General features: G+C 47.2%; 1 protein-coding gene across 1 annotated transcript; it reads left to right on the forward strand.

The window, feature by feature from the left end:
• Positions 1-13357: 13357 nt before the first annotated feature.
• On the forward strand, positions 13358-15076 carry LOC130351242 (piggyBac transposable element-derived protein 4-like). Its single transcript, XM_056554914.1, has one exon. The coding sequence runs from the start codon at positions 13358-13360 to the stop codon at positions 15074-15076; it is 1719 nt and encodes a 572-aa protein (XP_056410889.1).
• Positions 15077-15473: the final 397 nt, after the last annotated feature.

Raw genomic sequence — 15473 nt, forward strand, 5'->3', positions numbered from 1 at the left:
CAAACCGGTGAGATTTTGTTCCCTGTACAGGGAAGACAACCCAGTAGCAATCGATGCTCTCTCAATCCCATGGAGGTTCAGGCTGGCCTACATCTTCCCTCCAATTTCCTTGATCCCAAGGGTATTGATGAAAATCAGGCAGGACCAAGCCTCTGTCATAGCCATAATTCCATTTTGGCCCAAGAGAGCTTGGTTTACCCAACTCTTGCAAATGAGTCGGGGACAATTCTGGAGGCTTCCCCCAGAGCAAGCACTAGTGTCGAGGGACACTCACAGCTGCTCAAATCTTCAAATGTTCAACCTGACAGCCTGGAGGTTGACCAGTCCCTTCCACATCTAGAAGGGCTTTCTAGTGCGGTCTTGAATACCCTCTCGCATTCCAGAGCGGAGTCCACTAACAGAGCCTATAAAAGAATTTGGACAACTTTTCAGTCTTGGTGCTCCAAGAAACAACTACCTGGACAGAATCCAGCTGTTGCCACAATCCTCAACTTTCTCCAGGAGGGATTAGACAAGAATCTATCTCCTTCCACACTCAGAGTTCAGGTATCAGCCATCTCTGTCTTTCTCAATAAACCATTGTCTCAAGACCCACTAGTCAAAATATTCTTGAGGGGATCCTCAAGGTTAAAACCTACAATTATACAACCTGTCCCAGCATGGGACTTATCGATGGTGCTCAAGGGGTTAGCATCTCCCCCCTTTGAGCCCTTGGAGGAGGTGGACATGAAGTTTGTTACCATTAAAATAACTTTTTTACTGGCAATCACTTCAGCCAAAAGGATTGGGGAACTTCAAGCGCTCTTGGCACTTGAACCATATACTAAATTTTTGCCGGATCGAGTGTTACTCAGATTCATGCCATCCTTTATACCTAAAGTTCTATCATTCCAAAATATTAATCAAGTTATATCCCTGCCAGTATTTTCTCCTCCTCCATCCTCCAATGAAGATAGTGCTCTTCATTGCCTAGATATCTCGAGATGTCTCCAGATCTATATAAGAAGATCTTTGGAGTTTCGGAAGGATGAAAATCTGCTAATTCTCTTTTCAGGACCCAAGAGAGGTCTTAAAGCTTCAAAGCCCTCCATCAGTAGATGGGTAAAAGATGCCATTCGTATTGCCATGGTATCCCAAGGTAAGGAGCCTCCTGAGTTTGTAAAAGCTCATTCCACCAGGTCTGTATCTACCTCCTTTGCGGAAAGGAGTCTTGTTCCCTTGGAACATATATGCAAAGCTGCTTCCTGGAGTTCACTCTCCACATTTATCACCCACTACAGACTTGACAGTAGATTGGCCGATTTATCCTCATTTGGACGGACAGTATTATCTGCCGTCAGGCATGAGAGCCCTCCCTCATAGGGTTTCTGCTTGCCATTTCCCCATCTGTGCTACTGGTTAGGACGTAAGGGAATCGTTAATTTCTAACGATAATTTGTTTTCCCTTAGTCCTAACAGTAGCACAACTTTCCCTCCCTAGTTAAGTTATTTTCTTCTATTATTTGCCTTTAGTTCTTCTTGTTACTACACAATGGAGCAGAGGATGACCCTCTTACTTATACAGGGTGTTGTGGGTGTGTCTTTACTGATTGTTTAATTAGGTTCAATAAAACTTCCATCTGTCCTACCAGTTCGCGGGGGGTGGAATACCCCATCTGTGCTACTGTTAGGACTAAGGGAAAACAAATTATCGTTAGAAATTAACGATTACCAACAAAACATAAATATAGCTTTCCTTAATTAAGTTTTAACTGAAAACATCCGAATAGGAAACTTATCCCCACATACCATACACAAAATGCATTAAACAAAAAAAAATAGGGCTAACTGCCATAAAAATAATAAGGAAATAAATAAAATAATTCCATCTTGGAAATACCATTAATTTTACACACATACAACAACCAATACTCACAATATATATTATATCATAACAACGAAAAAAATAAATAAATAAATAAATTAATTAAAAAAAATACAAAAATGTATAATAAAAAGAGGGCTTATTGCCATAACTAAAAATAATTCCAACTTGGAAATTTTTATTTTATTTTATTTTTTCCCCCTTTCTCCTTTCCCTTCTCTTTAAACTATAGTAACACACACATGCATGGATACATTACCATAAGGGGAAAAAAAAAACACAATAATATCAACTAAAAGCTGGTCCGACTGCCTTTACCCTACAATGAGGTATAACACTATACAAAAATACATAAAACTATTTATACTTATGAAATACATGTAAACAAGAATAAAACCTAAAGAAAAATAACCTACACTATGAACTCTCCCGTCACCCACACCACTCCCACTGGACATGGTCAGAGTTCGTGTATCACAGTGTTTTTTTTATTTATTTATTTTTTTTTTTACTGAAACAGTCATTGTCCATAAACTGACCCAAGTCAGACCCAAAATATCATCCCCTCCCCCCCAACAACCCCCACCCAACCTAAAATGAATCCCCCCCACTATTGTTAACTAACTCAACAATGTACTAATTCACTACAACCACAGAAATAGTATGAAAAACAAAGTAATACTGTACTACAAACCCCCACCAGGCCCAAGATTGGTTGCCTGCAAGCCCTTTACATTCAAATTACAGAAAACAAAACAAAAAGCTAGAGTGACATGCATAGCCCACCACCAGGAAGAAGGATGGCAATCCTGATAAAACTAAGTTTCAAAATGCTTACCCTATGAACCTTACTTCTAATTCTATCGCTATCCCTTCATAAAACTGACCCTATACTCACCCTAACATCTATATACTGTCCCTAACCAAAATTAAGGTACATCAAAAGAAAACCCTCTCCACAGGAGAGAAGCCCTACTGGTACCAAGACTGCCATACTCCAAAGACCTGATCTTCCCGAGGTCACCAGTGATGTTCCTACATACCTCCACCTCGGAGAGGACTTTCTGTTGGGTCGATACTAAGCACCATGCATTCCACGTGTAGTACCTAACCACTAAGCTAACTAAGAATAAAGTGCCCCGATCACGGCCACCCAGGTTCCTGAATGCCCCATAAGCCCACTCCGGATAGGAAAGGCCGGCAAGTTGACTCCAGCCGATGGAAGCGCCCACCCTGTTGTAAACCCCTATATTAAAGGGACAATGAAGCAGGAAGTGGTCCATGCTTTCCAGCGTGTCCCTGCACTCTTCTCGGGGACATCCCCGGTCATCAGAGTTCCTGTACTTCAGGTTGTCCCTCACATATAGCTTCCCCTGAAAGCAGCGCCAGGCCAAGTCCCAAAACTTCTGGGGGATCCTTTTCATATTTAAAAGATGCAACCCCACCCTCAGATCCCGACCTGGGCAGTCCCTGAGCGCCAGAGGCTTCTGGAAGTGGGTCAACAGAACCCGTTTGTCAAGGAACTGCCTTGACTGGGTCCTGATCTCCCACACTCCCAGACCCCACCGACGCATCGCCTTCAGAGTCGGGGTAGCGTAAGCCGGAAGATATCCATGTGGTGTACGGAGGTCCTTCACTTGCCCTCCTGTCTCCCATTCCTGGAAGAAAGGCCGAAACCATTCCCTGCAGGAGAGTACCCACGGAGGAGCCCTCTCTGACCAGAGGTTTGCAATGTTGGCTTTCAAGAAGGTGTTTGTTAAGAACACCACAGGGTTTACCATAGATAAACCCCCTAGTCTCCTCGTGCGGTACGTAACCTCCCTCTTGACTAGGTTCAACCTGTTCCCCCATAACAGTTGGAAAAACAGGCTGTAGACCCTAGTGTAGTAAGCCTCTGGTAAAATACATACACTGCCCAGATAGATAAACAAGGGGAGCAGGTACGATTTGATCAGGTGTACCCTTTCCCTGAGGGTCATAGACCAACCCTTCCACTGGTCCACCCTCTGAGTGGCATCCTGGAGCTTACCATCCCAGTTTTTGGTGGGATAATCATCCTGGCCGAATGTGATGCCCAAAACTTTTGCTGACTCTTGGGGCCCTGGAAGGGTGTCCGGGAGATCAAACGTGGGGTCTCCCCCTCCCAGCCAGAGACTCTCACACTTATCCTGGTTGATCTTAGACCCGGATGCCTCCGAGTAGCGGTCCACTTCCGACATCACCACATCGTCCTCCTCTCTCGAGGAGACGAAAATGGTGACATCATCAGCGTACGCCACCACTCTCTGGGCGACACCCGACTCCGCCAGAATCATCCTGACTCCCGCCAATGGTCCGCAACTCACCCTCCTAAGGAAGGGATCGATCGCAAATACATATAAGAGCGGGCTCAAAGGACAACCCTGACGGAATCCGGACCCCACCTCAAAAGAGCGGCCAGACCACCCGTTCACGAGCGGGAAACTCTCTGCCCCTGCATACAAGATCTTAAGCCAATTAACAAAAGTACACGGTAAGCCATATCTCAGGAGGACGGACCAGAGGTAGTCATGGTTCACTCGATCAAATGCTTTGGCCTGATCCAAGGACAGTAAGTACCCCTTCCAGAGACCCGCACTACTCCGCTCCACTGCCTCCCTGACACTGAGGACAGCACTTAAGGTGCTTCGGCCTGGAACAGAGCAGTGCTGAGCCCCCGAAAGGAGCCGGGGTGCAAACTTCACCAGCCGATTAAACAGTATCTTGGCCAGAAGCTTCCTGTCTGTATTGAGAAGAGCTATGGGCCTCCAATTCTCAATACGGCTGGGATCTTTACCCTTTGACAGAAGAATCAGGGCTGACCTCCTCATTGACTTTGGTAGAGTGCCCGAGGAGAGACACTCATTGAATACCTCAGTCAAGAGGGGAGCTAAAGACTCCTTAAAGGTCCAGTACCACTCGGATGTTAAGCCATCCGGACCTGGCGACTTCTTGGGGGCAAGCCCCTCGATCGCCAGTCTCACTTCCTCTTCCCTGATTTCTTCTGCCAAAATGCCAAGAGAGGGGTCTACCCCTGGCTCAGGAATGGTTTCAACCAGGAAAGCCGACATCCCGTCTCGATCTAGATCCTTCCTCCCAAGAGGTGCGAGTAAAAGGATCTGACGACCTCCAGGATCCCTGATCTGGACCGATTCAGAGATCCCGTACTATCAATCAGTCCTATACTACTTTACTACTCACTGACATCTTGCAGTTCCTGTAAGGGTCGGGCGAGCGGTACTTCCCGTAATCCCTCTCAAAAACCAAAGATGCGTGCCTATCGTACTGACACATCATCAGCAAGGACTTCACTCTGGAGATATCCTCTCGGCTACCTCCAGTCGAGACGAGAAGCTCGAGTTTCCTCCTCAGACCCTGATACAGGCGATACCTGTTCAGGGACCTGAGGCTCGAGAGCTGGCGGAAGAACCCCGCAACCCGCTTCTTGAATATCTCCCACCACTCAGACTTACTACTACAAAAGTCCAGTAAAGGTACCTGACTCTGAAGAAAATCCTCAAAGGACTGTCTTATCTCTGTTTCCTCCAGGAGGGACAAATTCAGCTTCCAATAACCTTTTCCCATCCGGGGGGTCTCTGAAACATTCAGGGAAAACAAAATCATACAGTGGTCGGAGAACTCCACCTCAACCACGGACACTGCGGAAGAGACGGCTTCCTCCTTTAAATAAAACCTGTCTAGACCTGCTGCTACCTCAATTAAAGGTGAAACCCGGGTGGCCTGAGGGGCTCCGGATGTGGGCATCCTCTAGGCGAGCTTCCCTGACTATATTACTAAGGGCCACACAGTCATAAGCCAGCCGATCATTGGAACCTCTCCTATCTTGGGACCTCGTGACATTATTGAAGTCCCCTCCAAAGATCACTTGCCGGCTAGTAAAAAGAAAGGGCTTAATCCTCATAAAGAGATCCTTACGGCCCCACTTTGTTTGTGGGGCGTAGATGTTAATGAGCCGGAGCTCTTGTCCCTTCATGAAGACATCTAAGATCAGGCACCTCCCCATTTCTAACTCAATGACCCGTCTGCATTCGACCGGAGCGGTAAAAAGGACCGCCACCCCACTATACGGCTCAGCCGCAAGAGACCAGTGGGAGGGGCCGTGCCTCAACTCTCTTCTGGCTTTCACCAGAGAGGCTAGATCTGACAACCTGGTCTCCTGTAAAAAGAAAATGTCGGCTTCAACACGGCCGAGAAAATCAAAGGCTGCGAATCTAGCCGTATCAGACTTTATACTGGCACAATTAATAGATGCCAGCGTCAATGGGGTGAGTGCTGCCATCCTGGGTAATTGAGTTAGACGGCCTTACCCATTTTTTTTTCTTGCCCTTCTTCTTAACCGCCTCATCCCCTGAAGAAGAAGGAGCATTCTTACTTTCTTTAGATCTCTTTTTTGACTCAGACTGATCCATCTGGCTCCCATCTCCATCTGGCCCTGAGTTAGCCCTGCCCTCCGAGGAAGATGCCTCAACAGGACAGGACCCAGTTCCCCCTGGAGGCTCCAATCCCTCAGGCACCCCATCCTCGCCACCCCCCTCCAATGAGGGGGAGGAGATGGTATCAAGGACAAGGTACCTGTTCGATAGGTCAATCAGAAGGGGGGCAGGTAAGCTTCCTTTTAGGACCTGGCCTTTAGCACCTGAAATAGAGGACTGAGACTTCCCCTTTACAACTTTTTTGCCCTTGTCTTTTTTCTGCCTTTCCCTCCCCTCCTCATCCACCCTTTCATAGTGGGAGGAATCAGAAAGATCAGCCTCTTTTTCCCTCTCGCCTTAGTTTGGCAGGCCCCTTCTTGCTCTTCATTAACCCTGTTGCTCCTTCACCCATGCAAGTACCCTCCCCAGCCGGGGCAACCCTAAAGCTCTCCCCAGCTGGAGCGGCCACCACACGGGAAAAGGCGCTGGGGCAACGGCTGAAAGGGTGTCCTAGGACACCACACAGATGACACCGGATCTGCCCACAGGATGCAGCCAAATGACCAGCCCCACCACACAAAGCGCAAACCTGCACAGTGCAGGCTGCGCTAAAATGGGTAGGACTACCACACCTGTGGCAGACTTTAGGCTGCCCCTGGTAGAATCCTTGGATTCTGTCATGTCCGAGGAAGGCTGCCGATGGGATGTGGGCAACTGTGCTCCCTGAACGCCTAAGTTTGACGGAAAACGTCCAGGCCCCAGACCAGATCCCGTGCTCATCAAGATTTTTCTTGGGCATGTCCGTCACATCCCCATAACGACCGAGCCAGGTCATGATGTCGTAGCAAGAGAGCGACTCGTTACGGGTCAAAACGGTCACTCTCTTGGTTTGGTTCTGCTGGGATATCGCTTTTACAGAGAAATCCCGCCAGCCTGGCTCGTTCTTCACCATCTCGTAATTCGACCAGAAAAGTTCAAGACCCTCTGGCCGAACAAAGCTGATGTCGAACTCAGAAGAACCATAGGGGTGAATCAGGGCAAAGATGTCACTCGCCCTGAACTCCATCTGAAGGAGGAGCTCAACCACCCTTGCCCGGGGCGGACACGCATCTTTACCCCTCCAAATCAGATGGGCCACATTCCTACGGTTACTATCCTGCCCGGGTGTCGGGAGGGACCACATCACCTCCCCATTCTGTTCTCGGAAGGCACCCAGACCATGCCTCTCTATCCAAAAAGACAGGTCAACCGAACCCCTCCCTTCTACCTCAATTGACCTATCACCCTTACGCAGAGCCTCCAGGAGGCGCCGCTGCAAGTGACCCCCAGAACCAGATGGAGACGGGGACTCTCTTGATTCCCCGGCAGCGACGCTGGCATAGCTTCTAGCAGTCACCACCAGGGGGGCAGCTGAACCAGCCCCTACTTCCTCAGTACTCTTTACTGATCCAGTGACATCCCTTTGCCCGCCTCCAGCACTCTTCTCTTGCACACCGATAGCATCCCTCTCTTGTACACCTCTAGCACCCCTCTCTTTCACACCGCTAGAATCCCTCTCTTGCACACCGCTAGCACCCCTCTCTCGCACACCGCTAGCACCCCTCTCTTGCACACCGCTAGCACCCCTCTCTTGCACACCGCTAGCACCCCTCTCTTGCACACCGCTAGAACCCCTCTCTCACACACCGCTAGCACCCCTCTCTTGCACACCGCTAGCACCCCTCTCTTGCACACCGCTAGCACCCCTCTCTTGTACTCCTCTAATGCCCCACTCTTGCACACTGCTAACATTTTCATGCAACATACCATCACCAAAATTTTCACTCTCTTTTGCACTCTTCCCTTTCACACTATTATCCTGGCTAAACTTTCCTGAGCTGGCCGGGTTATTTGCGTATGCCATGGGGGTTTGTGCTGCTGGTCCCGCCCCCGATGACCGCTTTTTCGGTTCTGGCGATGTTACTTCCAGTTCCAGTGATGACACTTCCTTCAATGCCGATGATGTTCCCAGTGACAACAGCTTCACACTGGGTGGGAGCTGTCCCTCCGGACGCACCCCCACCCCTCCTACAGCAGCCGACGTGCAGGGATTCCCCACAGCGTCAGTGCAACCTTCAGGAGCCACCTCACCCGACCGCCCGGGCTTTTCTACCAATCCAGACGCATGGACACTCCCCCCCCCCTCACAGAGGAGTGCCCTGCTACGCCCAGATCGCTCGGGGGACCACCCCCCGAGCAGACAGCAACATCACCAAGCTCCGGCACTAGGACACGCCCCCTGCCCACCTGGGGTGGTCCTGCAGCATCGGAGTCGCCCACCTTAAGCCTGTCCTGCCCTTCCCTACCGACAGGCGGGCTCCTTGGCGTCTGCAGCCATCTTAGAAACCTTATCCACCATGTACCCCCCATGCTGGCCCCGCTTTACAGCAAAAGCGGGGTCGGGCAGACTGGGGGGCCCACCAGCCTGAACCACCTTTTCAGATGGCCCAGACTGCTGGAGAGAAGAATAAACAAGTCTGGTGACCTCTCCTTTTTTCCTTTTATTTCTCCTCTTCCTCTTGCCCTTCACCTCAGTATCTGGGCCCAAGTCATTTCCAAATGAAAAGTTCTCAAAATGGGTAGGTGACTCTTGGAGAACAATCGCCTTCAGCAATCCACCACCAATTAACCCATTGCTGCTGCCGCTGTCGTCACTGCTGTCATCTGACGTTACAGGCAGGGCTACCTGATCAGGATTTATGTATGAACTCTGGGTTGTGTCCTCCTCCATTTCACTCTCCTCTGCACCACCATCTTGCTTCTCTTTAGCACCTTCCTCAGCACTGTCCTCTCTTTCTCCACCACCATCTTTCTCCTCACTGTCCTCCTCAGCACTGTTCTCTCTTTCTCCTCCACCATCCACCTCCACACCATCCTCCTCTGCACTGCTTTCGCTGTGACTGACCTCCTCCTCTCTTTCTGGGTTCTGCTGGCCTCTGAACCGACTTTCATTGCAGAGTTTTTCTCTGAAGATACCAGCCCCTTCCATGATCTCCATCCTCACCCTTTCTACCTCCTCAACCTCTTTTTTCAGGGTGCGCACTTTAGCCGAATACACTGGCCTTCGATTTTTTGAGGTGTAATCAGCCTGGTAACAGGCAAATTTTAAGTCCTCTCTTAGCCCACGAAGCATTTTGCCAAGACGCTCATACTCCGCCATTTTTGCTTGGAGTCGGGACCCAAAAGTGGCCAAAGACTCCCTGGGACCCAATACCCCCCATTGTTGGGGTTCAGAGGTACCTTGCCTCCCCATGTTTCTCCTCAACTCCTCAACTTCATGCAGGCCTTCACCTGCAGCCTTGCTTGTAGCCTTCCTTGCAGCCTTGCGGCTTCCAGATATTGACGGTGGAGTTGGTTCTGCATTTCTGCGGATCCTGGAGGATCTCCGTACCCCATCCTGGGAGTTGGCCGTTGCAATGTCACCTCCACCTCCCGCCGGCCTGGTACGGGAGGTTCGGACGTTGGGGTTCATGCAGGGAAGCCCTTCCCCGAAGGCTGCCACAAACCTGGGGGGGGGGGAGGGCTGGTGAAAATCCTGCTGCTCTCTGGTTCTCTGGTTCTCCTGGAGCTGACGATCACACAACCACACCCTGAACAGGAAGTAGTGCAACAGCTGGAGACACCCTATTTGGGAAGCACTGCTGTAGGGTAATTTGGTGGTGGATGCAAATCCCTAATTTAGGCCTCAAATGCACATGGTGCTCTTTCACTTTGGAGCCCTCTCATATTTCAAGGCAACAGTTTTGGGTTACAAATTTTTTTTCTCTTCTTTTACCCCTTAAGAAAAGGTAAATTTTGGGTCTACACCAGCATGTTAGTGTAAACAAAGTGTACCATATACATTTGAGGCCTAAATTGGTGATTTGCACAGGGGTGGCTGGTAGTTACAGCAGTTCTGACATAAACATAAAAAACACCCATATGCGACCCCCATTTAGAAAACTACACCCCTCACGTAAAGTAACAAGGGGTATAGTGAGCCTTAACATCCCACAGGTGTTTGACAAATTTTAGTTAAAGTTGGAGGTGAAAATAAAAAAATGTATATTTTTTTCCCTAAAATGCTATTGTTACCCCAATTTTATCATTTTCACAAGGGGTGATAGGAGAAAAAGCCCAGCAAAATTTGTAACCCCAAATCTTCTGAGTCAGAAAATACCCCACATGTGGATGTAAAGTGCTCTGCGGGTGAACTACAGGGCTCAGAAGAGAAGGAGCACCATTGGGCTTTTGGAGAGAGAATCTGGCTGAAATTGAAGGCCATGTGCGTTTAGGCCTCCATGGTGCCAGAACAGTGAACCCCCCCCCCCCCCCCACATGTGACCCCATTTTGGAAACTACACCCCTAATAAGATGTGCAGTGAGCATTTACATCTCACAGGTGTCTGATAGATTTTTTTGAGCAGTGGTCTGCCAAAAGAAAAATGAAAATTTTTCATTTGCACAGCCCACTGTTCCAAAGATCTGTCAAATGCCAGTGGGGTTTAACCCCTTAAGGAACCAGCCCATTTTCACCTTAAGGACCCAGCCATTTTTGCACATCTTACCACTATCATTTTAAGCATTAATAACTCTGGGATGCTTTTACTTTTCATTCTGATTCTGAGATTGTTTTTTCGTGACATATTCTACTTCATGTTAGTGGTAAATTTTTGTTGAGGCTTGCATCATTTCTTGGTGAAAAATTCCAAAATTTGATGAAAAAATAGAAAATTTTGCATTTTTCTAACTTTGAAGCTCTCTGCTTGTAACAAAAACAGACATTCCAAATAAATTATATATTGATTCACAGATACAATATGTCTACTTTATATTTTCATCATAACGTTGACAGGTTTTAACTTTTAGAAGATATCAGAGGGCTTCAAAGTTCAGCAGCACTTTTCCAATTTTTCACAACATTTTCTAAATTGGAATTTTTCAGGGACCAGTTCAGTTCTTAAGTGGATTTGAAGGGCCTTCATATTAGAAATACCCCACAAATGACCCCATTATAAAAACTGCACCCCTCAAAGTATCCAAAATGACATTTGGGTAAGTGTGTTAACCCTTTAGGTGTTTCACAGGAATAGCAGCAAAGTGAAGGAGGAAATTCAAAATCTCCATTTTTTACACTCGCATGTTCTTGTAGACCCAGTTTTTGAATTTTTACAAGGGGTAATAGGAGAAAAAGACCCCTTAAATTTGTAAACCAATTTCTCTAGAGTAAGGAAATGCCTCATATGTGTATGTAAAGTGTTCGGCTGGTGCAGTAGAGGGCTCAGAAGGGAAGGCGCAACAATGGGATTTTGGAGAGTGAATTTTTGCTGAAATGGTTTTTGGGGGGCATGTCACATTTTGGAAGCCCCTATGGTGCCAGAAGAGCAGAAAACCCCCACATGGCATACCATTTTGGAAACTACACCCCTCAAGGCACGTACCAAGGGGTCCAGTGAGCCTTAACACCCCACAGGTCTTTTACGACTTTTCGTTAAATTCGGATGTGTAAATGAAAAAAAAAAAAAAAAAGTTTCACTTCCAGGCAGTGGAAGAGAGGTGGTTGTGGTTGTGATAAATATAAAGCAAATACACTATGTTGAGCTAGCGACTGTTTGTCTGTATACAAGAGTGTGAAGCATACAAGTGAGTGAGTATAAAAGTGAGGGGACTTAAAATTAACCCCTTTGCGCAGAATGTCATATATAAACGCCGGGTTGTGCAGTGCGTTCGCGCATCCCGGCGTTTATAAATGACATGCAGTTAACCCGGCGCTGCACAGCAGCGCAAGGGTTAACAGGCAGAAATCCCGTGCCCAGCGGCGGGAGACAAGTTCTGCTTGACATCCCAGGACCATCTGTAATTGGTCCTGGGATTAGAGCCCTGTGATTGGTCCCTGTGGACCAATCACAGTGTATCAGTGTCTTTGTTACAATAACACCGGCTCCGAAGCTTTCAGTTCGTTCTGAACAGCGATCGGAGCCGGTGTTAGTGTTAGGACAGAAGACAGAAGACAGAAGACAGAAGAGTGTTAAAAAGCTTTTCTAAAAGCTAAAAATTTAAGTGGAAGTAAAAGAACCCCCCCTGTAGTGCCCCTTACCCTGCTGCTGCTGCCGCCGTCTGAAGTCTGCAGCCTGTCCGATCTGACAGGCTGCAGTGAAGATCCTAGTGACTGTCACTGTATATAACAGTGACAGTCTTGTATAAATCTGTGCCCCAGTAGTGCCCAGCAGTGCCCCCCAGTGCCCATCTGTGCCCATCTGCTGCCTCCTAAGTCTGCAGCCTGTGCGATCTGACAGGCTGCAGTGAAGATCCTAGTGACTGTCACTGAATATAACAGTGACAGTCTAGTGCCCATCAGTGCCCATCAGTGTCCAGTAGTGCCCATCAGTGCCCAGCAGTGCCCATCAGTCTCCAGTAGTGCCCAGCAGTGCCCCTTCCAATTGCTGTCCTCCCTGTCTGAAGTCTGCAGCCTGTGTGATCTGACAGGCTGCAGTGAAGATTGTAACTTGTAACTGTAACTGAATATAGTTACATTCTACAGTACAGTACAGTAATAAAGTTTCAGTGCCCATCAGTGCCCCTTATCCTGCTGCTGATTCATTCATTCGTTCATTCATTCATTCATTCGTTCATTCATTCATTCGTTCATTCATTCATTCATTCATTCATTCATCAGCTGTGAAGAAATTGAAGTCTGTCACTGACCATAACAGTGACAGTGAAGAATAATATAAAATACTGTCAGTGCCCCTGAAGTGACTGTCACCCTTTCATCCCATCACCACCTTGCACACCTCCATACTACCCTGTTACGTTTTTTCCTGGTGCGTCACTGATTAGTGACAGCAGTGACAGTTCGCCGCTGTTTTTTTTTAGTTCTAGTGGCGCTTTTTGTTTCAGTTTTTCCGTTGTTATAAAAAAAGTAAAAAAGTAAAAAAAATATATAAAAATATAAAAATACAAAAAAAATATTGTTCTAGTGTTGTACATCAGAGACACTTCGCCACTTATAGTGTCATCCAATATGTCAAGGCGTCGCATGTACAGCACTGAGGAGGCATATGCCTTCTTGGCATCTTCCTCTGGTTCAGATAGTGGTGAAGAGTTGTTATATTTGCCCTCTTCTTCTTCCTCTTCCACTGATTCTGACGAGGAACCTCCCCGCCACCGCCCTAGGCCAGGTCCTAGTACCAGTCCTAGTACCAATATTGAGCCAGGTCCTAGTGCCATCTCTGAGTGGGCTCCAGCTTCAAACTTTATACCCAATTTGCCTGAGTTTGTGGCCACTGCAGGCATTCGTGTTGACACCGTGGGGTTGAAAGAAGCTGATTTTTTTCAGCTCTTCTTTTCAGAAGAGCTGATTAATTTGATAGTGGAGGAAACCAACCGGTATGCTGAGCAATTCATTGCGGCCAATCCACAGGCATATCATGCTAGGCCTTATCAATGGACGCCAACCAATGCACTAGAGCTCAAAAAATTTTTTGCCCTTTTGTTTAACATGGGCATAGTTAAAAAGCCCACAATTCGCTCCTATTGGAGTAATGATATGCTTTACCATACTCCACTGTACCGGTCGGTCATGCCAAGGAATCGGTTTGAAGCCCTCCTCAAATTTCTACATTATGCTAATAATGAAAATTGTCCACCTCCCAGTGATCCAAATTTTGATCGCATATATAAAATTCGGCCCCTTGTTAATTATTTAAATCAAAAATTTTCTGAAGTTTACACCCCAGAAAAAGAGATTGCAGTGGACGAATCTCTTGTGCACTTCAAAGGAAGGTTGCACTTTAGGCAATACCTGCCTAACAAACGGGCCAGGTATGGGGTAAAACTTTATAAGTTGTGCGAGAGCACAACCGGCTATACGCACAAATTCAGAGTCTATGAGGGGAAAGACTCTAAAATAGAGCCCCCAGAGTGTCCCCCCGTACTAAAAACAACGGGAAAAATAGTATGGGATCTAGTTCACCCCCTGCTAGATCAAGGGTATAACATCTACCTTGATAATTTTTACACTAGCGTCCCATTACTACAATGCCTGTTTGCCAAGGGGACTGTGGCCTGTGGTACCATCAGGCGAAATCAAAGGGATCTGCCTAAAATTTTTGTACGGCAAAAGTTGAAGAAGGGGGAAAGCAAGGCTGTGTGCAAGGACAACATGATGCTTGTGAAGTACCAGGACAAGCGTGATGTTCTTGTACTAACCACCTTACACCCAGACAGATCCACCCCTGTCCAAGTCCGTGGTACCACAGAGAGTGCCCCTAAACCGGTGTGTATCCAGGACTATAATAAGTTCATGGGAGGGGTGGATCTGTCAGATCAGGCCTTGCAGCCGTACACTGCCCTACGCAAAACTAAGACCTGGTATAAAAAATTGGCACTGCACCTCTTCCAAATTACCATGTACAATTCATTTGTGGTGTACAAACGTGCAGGAAATACATGCACATACCTGCAATTCCAGAAAAATGTTATTAAGGACTTTCTGTTTGGGGATCCGGAAGGGGAGGAAAGCAGAGCCACAGGATCGGAGAACAGAATAGTTCCAGGGCAACATTTTCCCGCGGTAGTTCCCCGTAGAGAATCGGGGAGTAGGCAACAGAAGCGGTGTCGGGTGTGCTCCAAGCGTGGCATTAGAAAATGCACTATATACCACTGTGAGACATGTCCCCACAAACCCGGTCTGTGCATTGAAGACTGTTTTAAAATCTATCACACAACATATGATATCTAATTTTGTCCCCTTTAATTATTTTTAGAATGACTTTGGATAACTCTACCCAATGCACCCTTGGAATGACATGTGAGCAATTCATTTATTTCCCCCTTTTTCTCCACTAAACTATTAAAAAAAATCTAATTGGCAAACCCCTAATAAAACTAAAAATTCCCATTATACCCCTAGATGAATACCTTGGCAGGTATAGTTTTATATTTTCAACATTTTGCTAAACCCTTAACAAAAAAAAAAATTCCATTATACCCCTAGATGAATACCTTGGCAGGTATAGTTTTATTTTCACTATCTTGCTAAACCCCTAAACAAAACTTAAAAAAATTTCCATTATACCCCTAGATGAATACCTCAGCAGGTTCCCGGGGTTCTGGCTCCATAGGGGCTTCCTAAATCC

The sequence above is a fragment of the Hyla sarda genome, unplaced genomic scaffold (genome assembly GCF_029499605.1).
Source record: "Hyla sarda isolate aHylSar1 unplaced genomic scaffold, aHylSar1.hap1 scaffold_965, whole genome shotgun sequence".
In the NCBI taxonomy this organism is placed as follows: Eukaryota; Metazoa; Chordata; class Amphibia; order Anura; family Hylidae; genus Hyla; species Hyla sarda.

Coding starts and splice junctions, on each gene's coding strand:
- LOC130351242 (XM_056554914.1), top strand. CDS start 13,358: ATGTCAAGGCGTCGCATGTACAGCACTGAGGAGGCATATGCCTTCTTG.